The following is a 20,455-nucleotide window of genomic DNA, read 5'->3' on the forward strand; positions in this document are numbered from 1 at the left end:
AGAGTAACCTCGCTCTCGGACCGATTCTCGTCCGTTCTGCGCATAGACAGAGAGCGTAGCAGAGGGTGGGACGGAGAAAAACGTAGGCGGTTAAGTGGGGGGTTTGGACGTTCTAGCCCTGCCTTAGGCACGCCCCATGCGCGAAGCGAGGTTATTCTTAAATTGGACAGAGTATAGTTTCTGGATCCGTTCAGCCGTAGCGATTCTTCTATATTTGTGCGGGATGTTTAACTGCTTGGTTTTATTAAGGCTCGTAGGTCTTATTTTTGGGGTGGTGGGAGTACGGAAAGGTCCAACGGACTTGATGAGTGTGACTCGGGATTGACGAATAACAGTAACGCGTATGAGTAACTGTGTAAAAAGATAAACGTGTCTATCTTATTTGTTTATCGATTCATAATCGATGGAATCTTTTGCAAAAACCTAATAAAAGTACCACAACATCCACAGAAATATTCCAAACAATATTTCAAACCCAAGGAACACAAAGTAATGGTAAAAATTCTAACGAAACCAGCAATACACAATCATCGACCTCGATTCTTCCGTGCTTTCACCTTAAAATACCACAAAGTTCGCAGGAGAGAACCTTACCGAACGAAAAACCACGACGATATCATTCATTTCCACACTTCCCCCTCTAACACTTCGTTTTTTTTTCTCTCTTTCTCAATTATCCATCGTCCGATGGTTTCATTAACTTCCGTTCGAATCAGTTCGCCCGATATGGTCGAGCAACGTTCGCTATCTCCTCTCTCTCACCCCTCGGCCACGACTTTCCCTATTCTTTTCTTCTCACCTCGCGAGGATCTCGCGAGTCCGCTTTTCGAACGCTCGGAGCATCGTCATAATTTACGATCTCGTTAAAAACGGAGAAATCATTTATTTTCGCGCGACATGATCTACGAAGGCTCTCGAGAAGGAACCGGGGGATGGAACGGCGGAGAAAAGAAGAGCCGGGGAGAGTGGGAGGAAGCGTTTCAGGCGAGGCCGGAAAGACGAGTCATGGGGATAGATCATTTTGCGAGGGTGCAACTTTATTGCGTAACGAGCACCAATCGAGCGCTTTTCCAACGGCGGACGAACGTTCGCGTCGTTAAAACTGTGAAATCTGGTTACGCCGTTAATCTCGTCGCCGTTTCGCGGCACATTAATGATTTGGAAGAATTAAATGAGATGAAAATACGCGCGCGTTGCATCGTATTTATCGCCGTGGAATTCTTCGCTGAAAATAATGATAATGGTAACGCGATCCTGCTGGCAGTTTAACTGAACGAGGCTGAATTAGCGGTAGGACAGGATTGATGGGGTTTAGGTTTCAATTTCTGCCGAGCTCTGTTACCACTTTTCTATTGTCGCTTTTTCAGCGGCTGAAATTCCCGGGTTTGATCGCATACTTTTGTACGCAATAGCCAAGAGAAAGGTATTTGCTGTAGTGCAATACTAAAAGAATTTATAATACAATTGGGAATAATCGAGATATTCGCTCCACTTTTTTACGGAAATTTATGCTGGATAAAATTGCGATAAAAACAGCTGAAAGTACAAATTTAGCATTTGGAAAAGAGTTATGTATTATAAATATTAGGACACTTGAAGGTTGGCGTGCAAAATTCAAGATTGGTGACTTTTTATTGGAAAATGAGCTAAGAGAAAGGCTAGATAAAGTTTCAATGAATTATTATTGAAATTTTTTACAGATTACCATTTCTTTAAACAATTTTTTTAACATATAAATTATTCCGAAATGAAGACAATAAAAGCAACGTTCGAAGAATTTGTTAGTTAGATTCAGAGTAATCGGTTTTCTTTTCAACTGTTACTGTTACCAACGTGGTTTTGAGCAATGCTCTTCTGTATATTATAATTATAAATATTTAAAATAAAGTTATAGTTCTGTGCGATTCTGATAGAATTTTCAAATTCAGACTAATAATTTTTATAAATCTGGGATAATGAAACAAGTTAATCATTGGGGAAAGTGTATAGAATCGTGAGAAGATTATTTTGATTAAATGCATTATTTTTGGAAGAAACACAATGTGTCCAAAGTTGAAATCAACACTACGTATGTATGTAATATGAAACACAGTAATTCGTTCAAGTATTAGCAAACTCAATTTCACTGTATTAATCTACTAAAGTAGAAAATATATAAAACTTGTACACGTTAACTTTGCTGCACTAAAAATTCGTAAATGAATTTCTAACTAGAATTGAGCAATCTGGTACAAAAAGTGCTACAAAAATATCAATATTAACACTAGAACAACCAGAGTTAAATGTAGTACATTTTCTCCCTTCCGGTTTATTTCCTCCCTTCCAAGATTAGTGAAAAATAAATTAGTGTATAGTATAATTATTTGTTTATTTCAAAGGCATTTTAAGCACTTCTGAAATCCTCATTTCGACGGGTTTGGTTGTTCTAATATTAAATTATTGCCAAAAGTCGCAGGTGCCTCAAAATTGCACCTAACATCTGACAAAAACCGACGAAAATTTGAAACACTTTTCCTGCAAAAACTCGCTAAGATTAAAAACATTGCTTGCAGCAATAATACAGAGCAGCCTCAGCGTTCTTTCTCCTGAATTCTTCACTTTCTCGCTGGATTTCATCCCTTTCTGCATATCTCTACCCAGTACGTATACAATCTGCTCTCTTCTTTCCAACGTATTTTCCCTGTTGGCAACAAATAATCCCTGACCGCGAGCAGAATCATACTACGGGGAGAGGATGCACTCGCGGCGAGAGATTTCGTCTCGCTCGAGCTCGCGAATTTCAGCCCCGCTTTTCTGGCCAGCGACGCGTGCACCGCGACGCTTGGAAACGCGAAGCGTGCACGGAAGCGTGGTGCAGTTTTCGAAGATGGCAGCGACATTCCTCGCATGGTTAACGAGAATGGGAAAGGGAGAAAAGGGGAGAGAGAGAGCGACGGTGGGAAAAGTTGAAGAGTGCAGAATTCAAGGGGGAAGAGAGTTAGAGGGTAACGAAGTTAAAAAGTAAAGGGGTTAGAGAGTGACAGTTAGAGGAGGACGGGGTAAAGGGATGAGAGAATTAGACGGTAGTAGAGGAAGCAGAGAATGGCAGATTTAGGGAGAGAGGCGGTTGGAGAATGGGGAAATTAGGGGATGATAGAGTTCACGTGTGAAAGCGTTAGTGTCGTCGCGGAGGATAAAAAAGGTATCGAGTGGAAGAGTTAGAGAATAACAGGGTTAGATGATGAAGTAGTTAAGACGTGAGAGTGTAGTAAAAAGGATGAGGTAGGGGTGGAGGGTAAGAGAAGTAGTACGGGAGAGTGTTAGAAAGTGATAAAGTTTAAAGGGTGAGAATGTAGGGTGTGAAAGAGTTGAAAAATGGTAGAATTAACGAGAAGGGATTAGAGAATTACAGTTACAGAAATTATCATCTTGAGAATTCACGAGATGCTGTGTCAAGGCTGGTAGATTTAAAAATTGCAGGCTTTAATCAAATAGTATCAGTTTATTTCAGTTCCGCACGAGCTCACGGAAGCTCATGATACTTTATCAGAAAAATCTCTCGCAATATGTCTCACGTTCAAGTTTATAATTCTCAATGAGTGAGCTTAGCGTTCTCCCTCTTTTCTCTCTCTCTCTCTCAAAGTGTATCACTCTATCCAGGTATTCCTGAAAACCTCCTACAGAGTTATGGCTATCCCAGCACCAAGTATCCATTCCTCTTACACAACTATACATCTCTAACGTCACAAACATTTTCCCCTTAATCACAGAGAAGCACGAACGAGATAAAATTCAGAGTAAAAAAACCACAGAGTCTACACAAAGACAATAAGACACAGTCGTGATTACACTATTATAAACGGTGCAACAAAATTCCATCACACTTTGCAAACACTCGTTCGATAATCTTCACTTCCCGCACAACGTTAGGACGCAAAAAGAAAGACGAGCAACGGAAGGAGAGAAAATCGATAGGGTTGGAGTACGACAGATTTACGCGTTAAATAATTAAGGCGACAGATTCAGAGCGAGAGGGTGAACGAGGAAGACACGATGCGGAAATTGGGAAAGCCGGAAAACGAGAGCCGGGGAGAAAGAGATAGGTGGCTGACGACGCGGGAAACGAGAAGCTCGAACGTCAAACCGGAACGAAGGAGATATGGGAAGGGGCGCGGTGTACGAACAGCGGTGGATGGTAACGGGGGTGAATGAAACGGAAAATGAAGATAAATAAGAGACGGACGGTGGCAGGGGAGGAGTGACGATGAATGCCACGGAGGCGTGAAAATGAGTGACAGGGATGAGGATGAAAGGGCGTTGTGAATAAGTAGAAATGAGGGAAAATTGCGAGGTTGAAGATACGAAAATTATGAGCGTACTTTAAGAAGGAATTGGGCAAGGGGGATTGTTAAATTTATTTAAAATTTCGCGCCTTCTAGCAGCGTTGGCACTTCCTCTTTTAACCCCAGAGCGGTCTTCGGGTCTTTTTTGACCCGCCGCCTTTTTATATTTTTAGCAATTTTTGCTGTTACCAAGTTTACGTTCCTTAACATTATTTTAAACGTTTATTGTCTAGGTTCATACGTCGCGTTGGAAGCAAAAATTATTACGCGTTAGGTCTTAGGTCCTTTTTCACCCAAAAATCTTAAGTGTACAGTCAAAACGAAGACCGCCCTATCAGCACTGTCGACATCCATTACGCACTTTAAGATGCGACAAATTATCGGTGTACCTTAACCCTTCTACGGAAATTGGGTCAATTTGTCCGAAATTTACTTACTCCTGTAACTTCACGAACTTCGTGCAGGAGTTAAGAAGGAATTACTATCAGTGTTGAAAATGAAGGATAGAATGTTAAGTTGGTGTGTAAAATAATTCGGTGTCTTTGGATTTAATCGTTTCTAACAATTATTTTAAACTCAAATATTTCCCAGAGTTGAATGAAAATATGATTATATCTGTTGTTTCGTGTATTGTTTTTGTAGCGGAATATTTGATTTATTTCACGTTGTCAATATTTTTTGACTGTTCTTCGTTTTCGTCTGCGGATCTCTTTTTTAAACGAAATTGATATTAACTCCATTCGTGCTATACAATGTTTTTAGTATTTTTTAGTATTTTATAAGCACAAGTTTCGTCTGAATTCAAACGAATCAAAGGCTTCCGAAAACAATGAAATGTTATAAAATGCAAAGTTATGTCGCTGATTTATTTTTCACTGTTGGCTAATGAAAAATCTTCGCTGTTGATAACTGTGACACGAATGCCCGTTAATGTCCACCGTCGTAAAACGTGCAACAAATTTGCCATTTCAAAGGATTTTTCAATGCAAAAATCTGTACTGCTGCTACAACATGTGAGGGTAATTATGAACGTGAAATCTTCCCTGTGGGTGTATTAAAAAAATACTTTTTCATTGTGTAATAACGAAACTCTTTTCTACGAAAAGATCGACGCAACTCAATATAAGTGATAAATACGATATCTTCAGATCTTTGACTTAAACCACTTTCGTAATCACCAGCACGTATTCAAATCTCTTAAAAAAGAAAAATACCCCACAGTTACTCTTAGCATATTCCCAAGGAAACGTGTGACTTGCTCAAACACGAAAGGTTTACGCGTAATTTCCTGTGTTTCTCCATGCAAATTCTGCTTTAACGATTTAATTTCCTCGAATAAAACGTACGCTTAATAAAGCTGAACACGACAAGTTTCGCCGGAAATTGTGCAATATTCGGCGTAATGAATCGGCACAGAGAATTTGGTAAATTGAAAAGTGGATAGGTAAAGAAAATAAGAATAGAGAGTATCGGAAGGATTGTAGAGCACATGTTTACGGAAGTACGTTTTTGCATTAGAAGGGATGGAAAAAGCTGGCGGAGAAACGTCGTTCGGTGTGGTACCTATCCGAGAAATTGCTTAACGCGATTTACTTGTCGGGCAAGATTTCCCGAAAGTTAATGTGACACGTGAAAGCTGACGTTAGCTTGAAACGTACACGCAATAACGGATCTCAGTCGGCTCTTATCTGCTTCAACATCGACACTGCAGGGAGTTGCAGTTTATTGAAAATACGTACACGCGTTGCGCGCTAAGTGAATTTTAAATTGAACGGTGTCGACTCTTGTGGATGTGTGATTGTAAAAAATGGCCAGGACTGTGTAGCAAATTTAAACGGTGTACGAGGGAAAAGTGTTACCTAATAGGGGGAGTTCCCAAACACAAAATACGGATAAATCAGAATTTCCATTTTCCGTCAGTCCCAAACACTATTCTTTCTGGGGCATAACTTTAGGGATGTGAACATATACCCGATATGACCTTGTTTCCGAATTATAGCCCTTTAATAATAATTTTCACAGAAATTGTTCGAAGTGGCCACCCTCGGCATGTTTGCCATGCCAGCATTTGTGTAATCTGCCATTGTCAACGTAAATTATCACTGAAATTGTTCTGAAATGTATTAGACGATCACTTCAAATTATTACGAAATGTATGTGGTGTCGTATCGGTCCACGAATAAAGGGACTTGGATCACGACGAATGGAATGTCTTATACTGAGAAACTAGCGAGAATCCGGAGTACAAGTTTCACTTAATTTATTGTTAAGGTACAAGTCTCGGCTTGTGATTCTACAACAAACTCGGCTGATCGTTTTTCGAGTGTATCGGTTGGTGTTCGGAGGAAGACTGCTTGAAAAATTGGAGGAGTACAGGAAATGAGACTTGGTGTAGGCGGTGTTAAATTCTGGGGGTAGAACATTGGAACGATAGAAATTCTTAGGTCTTAGGATAGAAGGTCTTAGGATATTTGCAAGAGGATAGGGAAAGGGTAAAAGTGGGGATGGAAGGTCGAGGTGGCTAGAGTTTTGGAAAATCCTACAAGGAGAGGAAATCGAACATCGGAGAAGGAAAAGACTAGGTTGCTAATTAGAGGATAGGTACAATGGATGGTAAAAAATATGTTACGCTGCCGTTCGGTACAAGTCTAACGGTCCCGTTAATCCTCTGCGTCGAGGCTCGGTCAGGGCCGTTTTATGATTTTTTAGGAACCGTATTAGCAAATTTCCATACGTGCTGTTACCACCAAAAACATGTATTAAACTGATCGAAACAAATTACAAAATAGTGTTTAGACAGCAGACCAGAATATCGCGCACGAGATAAGAAGCGTTACTTGTAAACAGTTAAAAGAAGCAGTCAACAGAGTCGCAAGAATGCCTGGAAGACCTAAACAGCTATAATTCGTAAACAAAGTCGTATCGTTTATACCAACTTTTTCTCTTATTTTAGCGTACTGAATTCACCTGTACAGCTCAAGTACTCTCCACTCACATAAATCTCCCTCTAAACTCCCACAGAAATTCTATCACTTCAGCAAAATCATGCGAAGAAGGCGTGGATACTCGGCCGTGATTTCTGATGGTATCGTAAAATTTGTATCGCGAAGGGCTCGAGGCTTGGAATCGGTATTTTCGGCTCGTTGATCCTGCCGCACAAACCGACCGCAATTTCCATTGGTTCGTGAACGTTAATAAAATTACTCGGACGTAAATGCATACCAGAGGAGTCACGTTTTAATATCGCCCATTATCGTCGCACCTTCCCAACTACGCTCTTTCGCGCGACTATTTAAATAAAAAAGTCGGTCGAACGAGTTTCACGGGAATCTTTTTATTGCCATTTCTGTTTTAACTGTGGTGTAGCTGATGTGACATAATTCGTAATTCTTATACCTCTTTATGTTCCGGTGAAAACACTGCCAAATTTGATTGGATTGTGAAACGATGATGGTGATAAAAGAGAAAATAGGATACTTCATTATATAGAAGTGAATTATGATTATAAACATAGCATCAAGTTATAGTTAATTATACTTTCTTTTTTATATCTTCAAGAAACTTTACAATTTATTCAATATGGACGTTCGATAAATTCTTTCACCAATATTGGGTGTGTATATTATGCAGATGCTTTCTCATTGAGAAATGAAATTTTTACGAATTAGTGTAAAAGAATGCAACTGCAGTATTTAAAATTGATCGAAATTTACCGTAATATTTGATACCGATCGAGATTTCTCTTCTTGCAAATATCCCATAAATTCTGTACTCGGTTGGTACAGCGGAACACAGCTAACGAAATTTCGCGTGCAATTTATTTCAAAATTGTCCCAGGAATATTCGTTCATTCGTCACCTGTAACACGATTTTCATATGTAGCGAGAAAAAAAAAAGGAAGGAATTATTCGTAAAAGAGCGTTGCTTCTATCGAGGTTAAAAATTCTCATATTAGAAGAAAAAAAATGGGGAATTGCTTCGAAAATTTGTCCCCTTTCGCGTAAAAGCTCTGGGTTCTCACGCGAAATCGAGATTTTATACAAATTGCACGGTATTTAAAATGACGTGTCCACCGTGTAAAATCATTCTGCACGTTCCTCTGTCCCGTGTAATTTTACCGATTTAACGAGATCTGCACTCGGTTGGCCATTTTCATTTCGACGATACATTCCACGGCAAACTGAAATAAAAAATGGTCCTAACAATTTGGAGCAATTTAGCGGAACGACAAAGAGCCACGGCAATTCCATTCCGCATTCGACTCGCGGTCGAGGATTTTATGGAATTCGCTACGAACTGCCGCGCGCCAGATGAATTTACACCATCGACGATTAGCGAGAGAAATCAGTTGTTCCGCGACGCGAAACGATGGACTCTCCAACTGAAAGACTGTAGAACGTGAAACGATACGATATGTTCGTGTCGTTTGCTGAATTATTCCTCGATAACGTGTTTTGACTAAACAACAAAACATAAAAGGTGGACGAAAACGATACACGATTTGCTGTAAAGAAAGTATTATACAGGGTGTGAGAAAATTGACGAGGTAACCTGAAGAAAATATCAGTTTGACGTTTGAGCAACTCAACTTGAGAATCTAAAGTGACTAACTCTATGAAATAAAATTTATTAAGTTCTTTTTATTTGTGAAGAATTAAGTATCAAGCATGTGCTTTGATACTAAAATTGGAAAAATTTCGAAAAGTGGAGTTAACCACTTGGGGTTCTGAGTGGCTCATTTTTTCAAATAAATCGATGTTAATTTGTCGAGTTCACGAGCACTTAAATTATTCTATTCTCAGTGGACCGATCGAGAATTTGTTCTGCTGCATAATACGGTGCAAAGTTCCTCGAGATATATAATACATATAATACGTTTTTTATCGGTTTTTTCTTTTTCAAAGCTTTCACGGTTACCTTCAATTTTTTTTATAAGCGCGGAAGTCGTGGAATGGACAATTTATTAAGAACTGGAAGGCGCTATTTTGAACATTGTTTCACTGTCCATGAAAAATTATAGGTTTATCAACGAAAATTTAAAGTATTCTCTTATTCTCTTATTATGTGATTTAAATTACATTTCCTTGCCGAAGTTAGTATCGTATTCGCCACTCAAAAGCTAAAATCATTAACTCCATTTTTTAATATTCTTCCAATTTTAGTATCAAAGCACAGGCTTGGCCCTTAATTTTTCACGAACAAAACAAATTTAATAAATTTTATTTTATGAAGTTAGTCACTTTGGCCTCTGAGTGGCTCTTATATCAGTAAAAATATACTATTCCAGTATTTTTCTCGTAAGTAGAAGAAAATTCAATGAAAACATGAAGTTTGCATACATTCTGAAAAATCATATTTGCACTTGTCTTTTGGAAGTCTATTCGTTACAATTACTAATTTCTTCTCGGAGTTATGGTACTTTGAAGATGGAAGAGAATAGAGTAGGTTTCCGACACTTGACGTTTTTCTTTCACCGAAAAGGGAGAAATACCACTGAAACTGCAAACAAAGTATCTAACGTTTACGAATAAGGTAAATTTTCAGAAAAAGTTGATCACAAATGATTTGCAAAATTTAGAGATGAAAATTTCGATCCTAAAAATATAAAAAAAACACTTTTTGTCAAAATGGAATTTGAAAATTGAAACGGCGAAAAGTTATAGAACAAATCGGTATTTCCCTATCTTACAGAGCAAAGAAATTACCGCTTTAAAGCATAGAATTTATTTCTCAAAAAGTTTAGAAATTTACTTAAAAATCGGCAGAAATATTCTGCTCGATCCAATACTTCACAGAAAATACACGAGAAGAGATGTTCCCGAAACAGAGTTACACATTTCAAGATTGAAGACACGAAGCAGCTCGAAGTCTGCTGGGAATTCCTCGAAAATCGAACTCGTTACAGTAACATGTAATTATGAAAGGAACAGGCTCGCTGATTGCGCTTATCTCACTCTGAACTTCGTCTGGAAAGATCTCTGCTCGTCTGTACGGCTATAATATTCCCAAGTTTCGAGACAAGAGCTGTTCCATGCTGTGCGCTGATTGTGGCACGTGTAAGTTTTAATTGTGCGGCAATTTGAAAGCTACGACCCTGGAACAGTCGCGTTGCGCGGCGTTCCTCGGCTGGCAACGAATTTCGATTGCCCTCTAAAATAAACTTTAACATTCTATCTAATGTTCGCGTACTCACGTCTGCCTTCGACCAGAAACTTTCGCAGGAAGTTCCCCAACTTCCGGTAACACCGAGCGCGAATTGTCATTCATTGAGTTCGTTGTAACGAATGAACATTATTGTCTCGTAAAGATGCAGTCATTCTTCGACACCTTGCTATTTGAATAACGCGTGAAGGTTTTCGAGGTAAATTAAATTACCTTTTCCACCAAAATTAATAAATTAATAATGAACCAGAATTACACTTTCTTAGAGATTTCTTAAGTTTTTGACGTAACTATAATTGCATTACGTGCGACCAGGATAGATTGTAACAACTTTCGTTGGTTAACTTACGTGAGGAAGTTTTGAAAATTTGAAACTTCGCAGAAACTGCGAGTTTTCATATTATCGCGAATATTTACAAAATCGGGTCGCATAATGTTCGATGCTTAAGTGCCGAACCGGTACGCGAGCTTAATCACACCTTGATTTATTCAGTGTGAAATGCTAAGAACTAGTACAGAATATGTGTTCGGGTCGCGTAATGTTCGATGCTTAAGTGCCGAACCGGTACGCGAGTTTAATCGCACCTTGATTTACTCAGTCTGAAATGCTAAGAACTAGTTTTATTTGCAACAGAGTGATACTTGAGGTGATGTCGCCATGAGACTATCAAAATACTAATTTTCGTAAGACCAACTGCTAAGACCTCCAAAAAAGAACGCGCTTCTGCCTCGTTTCCTTAGTTTTGGCCAGTTGCTGATTGGTGGCCGATTTCTTCTGGGGGTTGTAGGTGCTGACTCCTCATTGGAGGAGGTTGTTTAGGTGGGACGCAGCTCTTTCCAAGGGAAGGTGATTGTTGCTTAACATTAGAAAACCCCCATTTTTGGGGTTTTCCCAGGGGTTGCCGCGTGACTTTCCACCGCGCACGCGACCTCTCCACGGGGGGTACGGTACGCGCGAGAGGACCGGTACCTCGGTCTGGCGGCCAAGTGTAATTGAACAAGTTTATGACGATAATCCGCCAGACCGAGGGTTCGTCGCGATTTCTTGCGAGGCAACAATATGGGAGAAAAGTTACCCTCAAAATTGTGCGATTTTCTTTTATCGATCCCAAAAAATCTCCAGATAGAGTGATATGGCTTTACATTAACTTTTGCGTACAATTCTTACATTATTGGTTCGCTATTTCTCGAAGTGCTTGAGGTTTCAAATGACAATTGTAGAAAATATGGAAATTACATTTTTTGAGGAAACTGTATTCATGGTTTCTGAAGTCCTGCATTATGATGGTAAAGAATTTTGTTTGTATTAAATTGTATTATATTATTCCTTTAACTTTTGGGTCGATATTGGGTGTATTTTGAATAATTCCGATTGCGTCGGGGTTATTATTGTCCTACTGTTGATTATGCTTTTGATAGGGTTATTCGTATCATAAAGGATGTAAATTCTGGTTGGTTCATTTTAGCTTCATTTTATTTTGTGATAATATATATTCATATCAGTCGAAATATTTATTATCAGTCATTTAAATTAGTACATGTTTGAATAATTCGGGTTACAATTATATTTTTGTCTATAGCTACAGCATTTTTAGGTTATGTATCACCTTGGGGTCAGATATCCTTTGTATCTATTGAACTCAGAAATATACTGGAACAGGGAAACGACGAAAAGCTGGTCTAAACAATATTTTTTTAATCCTTCACATTCAGTTCCTCAAATATTGTAAACTTTAAATACCTTGAAAATTTCTTGCTTTTTAATATCTGTCTTTGTATCTATCGACCTCACAAATCTACGTATTGGAGTAAAGCGAGGAAATGTCGTTCTTGAACATATTGAGAAAGATCTCGTCTGGCAGTCACTATTTTCCACACGGAGAGTAATTAAACATCGAGGTTAATCGCGCCGAAGGTTAGCGGTGAGTGTGGCGGGTAATATCGGCTTAGAGCCAGGGCAAAATCCTGACTCGCGGCGAAACCGGAGTGGAACTTTTTAATTAAGCCAATCAATCCGGTCTGGGTGCACGGTAACCCTCGGAATTCGTCGGGAACAGAAAACGGAATTGTCGGGAGTACAAGCATGAACGCGGGTAAACGAAAATGAACGTGGCGACACGAAAGTTGACACAACAATTGGAACTTTTAAATAATGAAGTTTCTTCTGGAAAGGGTTATTAGTATTAAATTCATATGAGTTTTAAAACTATTCGAGGAAACTTATATTTTGAAAATTAGAAGAGATTTATATTATTATTTCACTGTCCGTTTATAAATTGAATATGTAACTTTTAGTAAATTATTTTTGTTTCTATAAAATTTACTTATCACTGATCATTTTTATAACTGCAGAAGAAGTAATCATTTTCTCGATTTGTCAGGTCAACAATCATGAAAAAGTAAAATGTTGCTTCTAGAAAATTAAAGTATTTAACTGAACAATTATTATAGATTCTAAAATAAAAATGTTTCAACACCTTCTCGTGTAATATAATCACGAATATTTAGTTTGCATTAATTTAAAATTAGTTCCAGATGACTTTGATGTATTTATGTAATGGTGAGAACATAAACTGTACAAAACTTGTAAAATTTTTAAAAAATTTACACCGCAAAATATTTCAATCCGAGAAAGATTTACTTTCGTTACTTGTATCGCTCTCTTATCAAACCGACGATACGACGAAACATCTAACTCCAAGTGATTTCATTATTTTACAGTTTAAACATCTCATAAAATGTTCCAAAATCCCCTGCACAATATAGTTACCGTATCACCGGCAACAATCCTCTTCCATCACGAAAATCACCGCCATCTTCATAAGGAGAAGGCTCCAGCGGGCAAAGAAAATGGCAAACGGCCTCCCCCATAAAGTTTAGCATTTAGACAAGAGTCTCTTCTCGCAAAGCACAACGTCGAGTGGTCCATTACGGGCCGAATGAAAGGCGTCGATAGTTGTTATCTGCCTGTTATCCTGTTCCTTTTTCGGCCTCTCTTCCTTCTAGAAGGGGAAACACCATGAGCGAAAACCACTAGCCGCACTCCTCAGAAGGAGAACCTTCCTATCCGGCGGTTTCCCCTCTTGACAGCGGCGGTTCGTTCTTGTAATTAGGCTGTTCTCGAGGATGCTTTTCCTTCGACCAGCGGCCGAGCAATCTCCTCATAATTCCCGCAGTCTTATCTCAGCCGTTTCTTCGCGAGCAAACAGATCTCTCGGAGATGGAGAGGAACGCCTCCGCGGTAGCGTGATAAAATTAAGGGGGAGCGGTTCGTTAAGAGGCTTGCGGCACCGTTCCGCGCCGCGAAGCTGCCTCGAAAGGCGGCTGCCAGGCTCTCGAGTGGTGCATTACGATGTTTGCCGTTGCTCGATGCCTCCACCGGATATTATACCGCGATGCCGGCCCTCCACCGAAGACTTTCCGGCCACTTCGTTCCCGTCTAACTTCTGCTTGCTCGAGGATATCACGTTCAAGGCTGGAATAGTGCTCGGACATGTGTCAGATTTCTCTTTTATATCGACAAGGCGGAATGGTGCGACATGTGGGCTCTGTAATGAATTTAACCCTTTGGATTCGAGAGACGACTTAGAAAGCGACATTATTGTTTACCAGGTGGTGAATAATTAATGGAGGCATTCTTAAAGCTGAGATTTTCTAGGACAGCAGGTCTATGGACCTCTGTAAATTTGGAGAGGTCCAGTGCAAGAGGGATAATGAGGGCTATGCCACAAAATGTTGAAGAATGAGATTACACCTTCAGAATTTTCTCGTGCACTTTAATTTAAGTATGTCTGTAGAAAAATATGGTTTGCCAAGTAAAGTAGTTCTAAATGAAACACTTTGTAATAAGAACAGATTTGTAAAGCTTCTTTTACTCTGTAGCAATTAAAAGACACTTAATGATAATAATAATAAGAAACATAGTAATTTGTATAAAGAGCTACCAGAATATCGACTTTTGTCATCAATATAGCACCGATATTAATTATCAAATTTAATTTCGGTTTGGAGTAATGTAATTAACGACACACAATTAGGATGTTATAATTACGAGCGTACTTTTAAGTAGAAATAGATATTTTTAATTTCGCAAATGCGACACTTTAATTATTTCAAAGTGGACAGAATTCTATCTCATAATTCGAAAGCTGGTAGAACGCTTCTGAATAATATTCTACAGCAGGTGGATTGAACAAATGGATTCGTTAAATCGCTATCACAATCCTGACACTCGTTCATTTTATCTAAAATTTATTGTTCACGTTAATATTGCTGAGAAACGTAAACGATTTAAGGAGGAAAATATTAGAAGCACCAAAATGGGTAATATTAGCATAAAGTACCAAAAATTTAATTAAAAGAACGGAGAAAAGTGCTTCAGAAAACGGAAATTAAAGTATGATTAAGAAAATATGAATGAAATTTTGGTTAAAAAGATAATACCATTGTCAAAAGGTAATATCAACAGATAATATCGAAATTATAAATTCTCCAAAGTATTTGCTTTTTCAAAGAAACTAAACCTAATACTTAAGAGAGACAAACTGAGAATTTTCCAGATTTTGTATGATTCGCTTAAAGGGAAGGAATTAAGAAAACATCGATTTCTACTATAGAAATTTCAAGGTCACCCTTCTTCTCCGTGTTTAGGCATACAATGCCTTAATTTTTCTTATTTTCGTTGCACAGTTTTGTTCACGTGAAATGTGATTTTATCGTAGCTCTCGTTACACGCTCAAGTTGAAACATTAAAGCAGAATTTGAGTGGTGAATTTCAATGTTGTTTGCTGCGTTCTTAATTTCCCCTCTTATATTCATATAGCATTTAATCACCCATTAAGGTAAAATTGCTACCGAGGACCACAGACAACATATAACCGGATTAAAATTTGCCATTAAGGAGGACCAATATTGCCCCGATAACGGAGATAAATAGATTTCAAAGAGAAACGAACGCGGTTATTGTTCCATATCATCCTGAATATCTTTCTCCCTGTTAATTAACGATCGTTAATTTAGCGGGGGGAAAACGACAATTTTATAACCACCAACCACAAAATTTTTATTATAACGGCTACTTTATGTCGAAGACAGATTCAAGGGAAAAAGTAGGACTGATTTTTAAACGATATTTGATATATTGGAAATGAAAATATTGCAACGAAATTTAGCAAATATTTTACCAATTTATTTCGCAATTATGTTAATGAAGATAAAAATAAAATAACTATTCATGGCAAATCTAAGCGCGAAAACGCCAAGCAACTACACTACAGATAGGAAGGAGTGAAGTGGGGAGAAACCCAAAAAGCGACGCTCGACTCCAAACCCTTTTCCTGACCCTTGATTGGTCGGAAGCAAGCTACGATACCCGTTCGACATAAACATTTAATAACTATTCAACTATTTCGATAACCCGAGACGAAAGCGATCTCGACCGTTCCGTAACAATGACATTTCTGTTTCCAGAAATCCTGTTGTTTCTCGATATTCACGGAAGTCGTTTCCTGATATACAGAAAGGCCAGACATTTTTACACCCAACCGTTCAACTTCTTCCTTCGCAACTTTCCTCTATCTCTAACCAAATCAGAGATATAACCCGTTTTAGTTGCGTGACTCACCCTGCGTCGCGACAACTGCACCCCCGGTACGGCTGCGAAGAAAAAGAAAAAGCGAGACTAAACGAGCAAAATAGAGTGTAAATTGAAAACTGCTACACAAATAGCGCTCGCGTGCCGTTCGTTCTGAGGCGTGTAAACGCCACGAGTTCGACATGCTTCGTTCGGGATAAAGCGGTACACGTGTCCGGGGTGAATTCTTTAGAAACGAAGGCCGCCATGGTGACGAGATTGAATCCGTCGCGCGTAACCACGCGCAACGATCGTGTCGGGGCGAGTTGGCCGCGCTTTAATCTGAAATCAGGGGCTGCAGCCAGAGAGCGGAGGCTTTTAAGCCTCCGACGCCCGCGTAACTTTCCAGAAAGTCCTGACGAACTTTGGCCTCGTTGCTTGTTGCAGCTGTCCGCCATCGTCGATGGGATTTACGCGGAACATGGCCACACTGCGGGCTCGTTCACACATTTGGCGAGCGATCGACTGCTGGTGGGCGGAGGCGCCGACGCGAGATCCCTGCAGGGCTCCAAGGGGATTCACAACTTCGTCGGATGTCTGAGGAAGGTGAGCGAACGTGATCCACTTTGCCTTCTCGCGATTTATTTCACCGGTGTAACGTTTGATCTGGGCTCGCTAAGGCAGGCATATGAGACTTGTTTCACCTTAGTGCGGTACCCGGGTCTTTTTTGACCCATCGCCTTCTTATTTTGTTTAATAACTTTTGCTGTTTTCAGGATTACGTTCCCTTTACATTATAGTAAAAGTTTATTATCTAGGTTTGTTATGTATAAAGTCTTTGGGTCTTCTTTGACCCAAACACCCTGACACCGTTTGCTACCAAGCGTCACATATAATAATACAAAATGCACAGTTTGGGTATTTAAGAAATATTAAGTGTATATAAGTGCAGGCATCCATCGTATTATGTAAAACTAATAAAAATGCAGATATTAAGAATGTAAATCAAAATACTTCGAAGGATAGGAGACGATGGTAGCAAACGTGTTAAGTGTACAGTCAAACGGAAGAAATTTGCATGCTGTGTGAGAGGATTTTGGAGAGAAAGAGTTTTGGTGCTGGGCTTTTAGCTTTTTGAATATTTTGATTTTGTATTTGTAATTGAACGGTTATTAACACGTTCAGAACGACGTGTCCCAGAGTGATACCCTTATTTGCCAACGTGGCCCACGGTGGGTCATCGAGCCATGCTCTTATTTGCAGACGTGACCCACCATGGGTCACCGCGAGATGCTTTCATCTGACGACGTCACTCGTGAATGGGTCATCGCAACCAAAATATTGAAAATAACAATACAAACTAACGCGATGTAGGCGTCAGGTAAAGTTATAGATAGAAACAGTACGAGTAACGTCAACTTATATTCACTTAATCCTTTCATTACTATTGGCGCCTACAGGCGTTTGGAAAATTTGCTCGCACTACAGTAAATTCTCTACAAGTGTCAGTCAGTTTGGATTCTACAAGTGTCAGTATAGATGGTCCTACGCCTAGGCTGCGTCATTGCTGCGCCTATGTTATCTCTCTCGCTGTCAGTCAAGAGTGTAACGCTACACCACTCGGTTTCTTTTACAAGATTTCACGGCTCGACAATTCATAATAGAAAAATATAATTTCTTTAACTTTACTTTTCTTCATCTTGAATTTGTTTTAACATGTTGGTCGAGATTTCTCTGATGAAAATGATATCAAACACGATATAATTTGAACAACATTTACTTATTAACACGTTCACTATCTGGCGTGACAGTGAATAAGTAAATGTTGTTCAAATTATGTCGTGTTTGATGTCATTTTCATCAGAAAAATCTCATCAATATGTTAAGAAAAATTTCGGGATAAAAAAACGTAAAATTAAAAAAGTTGGTATTTAAATCGCTTGGTTGCCTCGACTCACGTTTCATCCTTATCTTTTATTCGCTGTCCTTGTCTACGTTCGGCAAACTACAAAGGCGGGCGCGAGGCTCGAAAACGTAGTCCCTGACTCTACAAGTGTCAGGTTTAGGTTCCTTGCGGACTGACACTTGTGGAGAATTTACTGTATATTGTTCGAGCCTTTTGGTACACTTCCACCTAAATTTAATACTAAATTTTATCCTTTACGTACTTCCACCTTACGTGTTCAAATCTGCCGTAGTGAAAGGGTTAAAAATTTTTTCAAATACACCGATGCAAATTTGAACAATGTGCAATTTTCGTAATAGTCCTTTAAATAAAAAAAGGAGAAAATAGAGAAATGAAAGTGTTCCCTTGAAAATTTGTATTTCGAACATTACTATGAAAATTCAATGTTTAACTGAAACGACAAAGTTAAATTCGATTCGAAAAATCCGTTGAATCGTTGCTCAGTTCTTTAAAGATCCTTTTGTCACGACGAAACAGAATAATCCAAGAACTAACGAGAACATTCCGTCCCTGCATTTTTAATTCGCTATCGTTGGCCACGAACGCGTCGTAACGTCTACCGGTCGTCGTTTTGTCCTGCGACGTCTCGTTTCATTAAAAGATAAAACCGCATGTTCGTGTTGCCCTCCCGCAGCCAAATACCAGGCATAAACGGCACATAAATGCCTCTACTTCATGATTTCCACTTTAATGGAATACAGAAATTATTTCGTAACAAGCTACGTACCGTAGAACGCAGAGAATTTTCGGAGAATGAAAATTAATCTACTGATTTTGTTTGAAGGAAATGTTCCGTTGTACGTGCATTAAGTTTTATATTCTAACTCGAATATGAAAAGGTTCACCAAGGTTTTATTTACACCGTTTAAAAGAATATAAAAAAGAGCTTCCTTTTTAAAGAAATTTTGACGAAACTTTCTAAGGCAATTGAAATTTTTCTGCAGTTTTTGGGCACGCGAAGAAAGAAAATCGCCGGAAAATTAGAATTAAAGAACGAAAAGTGTGTAAGAAGTTATATCGTCAGAAAGCTTAGATTTGTCTCGATTTTGTGTCGTAGTATGCATTCCAGTATTTTTTTTTTCATTTATTAAAAATTATAGCCAAATGCGTGTTTCGAAAATTACGCACTTTAACCCTTTATCATAGATCCTAGAAAAAAGAATAAGGACCAAAAGCTTATCTACAAATAAGCATAGGGCTTTCTGAAAGCAGTATTCAAAGGCTGATGATTTTTACAAATTTCGAATAATGAAACTACCGTATTTTTCGGACCATAAGACGCACCCCAAATTTATGGGACGATTTTTAGAAAAGAATATTTTATTAGGCGTATAAAGATATTTTCAAATTCTTACTTAATTTATTTATTGTTAAAATAATTCGTACTAGCAATGTTCAGTTCATCTCCACTCTCGGTACTATCGCTCATCTCGTTAATGTCACCGTTCGAACTTCTCCAATAGCTTCGATACAGTATAAAGATTCGTATTTTAACGTTACCCTCGGACCATAAGACGCACTCCAATTTTAAGTCGATTTTTCTATGTGAAAAGGTGCGTTTTATGGTCCGAAAAATACGGTACATAGTCAGTTGGTGCGATAATGTATAGAATCGTCTAGAAATTATTCGAATTAAATGCATCACTTTTCGAAGAACCACTACGTGTTTAAAGTTTAATTTGAAGAAACGACGTTTCGTATCCGCTAACCAGATAGAAACGTCGCGTAACCTAAAATCGTGATATAATTTGTCCACTGAAAAATGACAAAGCTTGTACCAGCAATTGTCAAGGGTGTCAGTTTAAATCTGAAGAACAGTTCATTCTGATAGAGGGGTCGTTTGTTGGATAACGAGCAGACAAGCCGCCCCAAGTGCTGCTTTTAATTCATTAACCTCGTTCCTTGTATAACTTTCTCCTGCGGCCAACTGTCAAGTTGGAGCTTCATCATCGCAGGAATTACCTTAATATGAAAATTGCAGCCCCCAATGTGCTATTTGCTGCACGGATCCACCGGTTTACGTGTTATTAATTATTTCTTGCGCCGGGACGTTTCTCCCTTTTCCTTTTTCTCTTTTCCACTCCCCTGCCGTCGATACGCGTGAGTATTCTCTTTGGGTTTATCTCGTGAATTAATCTGAGTTTCGTACAAATTATAATGAACTGAAAATAATAATCACTTCGTCAGTTTTTCTCTGTCAGTTTTCTTTTTTCTAGAAATGTTTCGGTGGATATTCTTGTTTCGTGACTATTGTGTGAGACAAGATGTAAATTGTGGATACTTTCATTCGATTGACACGATTCGTTGGAGTTAAAAATTAGAAGAATTAAATATGTCATTATTTCGTATTAATTTCCTGTGTTAATCTCTGCTTTAGAAATTTCAATAAGTTTGTTATTAGAAAGATTTATTGGTAAAGCAAATGTTATTCTA

At 38.7% G+C, this 20,455-nt stretch overlaps 1 protein-coding gene across 1 annotated transcript in view; it reads left to right on the forward strand.

Moving 5' to 3' along the window:
• The window catches only part of LOC108575470 (neurexin-1a-like), a 279,829-nt gene that overhangs the window by 131,011 nt on the left and 128,363 nt on the right, over window positions 1–20,455 (forward strand). The window contains exon 7 of the mRNA XM_017938285.1: window positions 16,504–16,662. Coding sequence (XP_017793774.1) covers window positions 16,504–16,662 — 159 coding nt within the window. The remainder of the gene's footprint in view (window positions 1–16,503; window positions 16,663–20,455) is intronic.

This window comes from Habropoda laboriosa, unplaced genomic scaffold, assembly GCF_001263275.1.
Source record: "Habropoda laboriosa isolate 0110345459 unplaced genomic scaffold, ASM126327v1 scaffold276, whole genome shotgun sequence".
NCBI lineage: Eukaryota > Metazoa > Arthropoda > Insecta > Hymenoptera > Apidae > Habropoda > Habropoda laboriosa.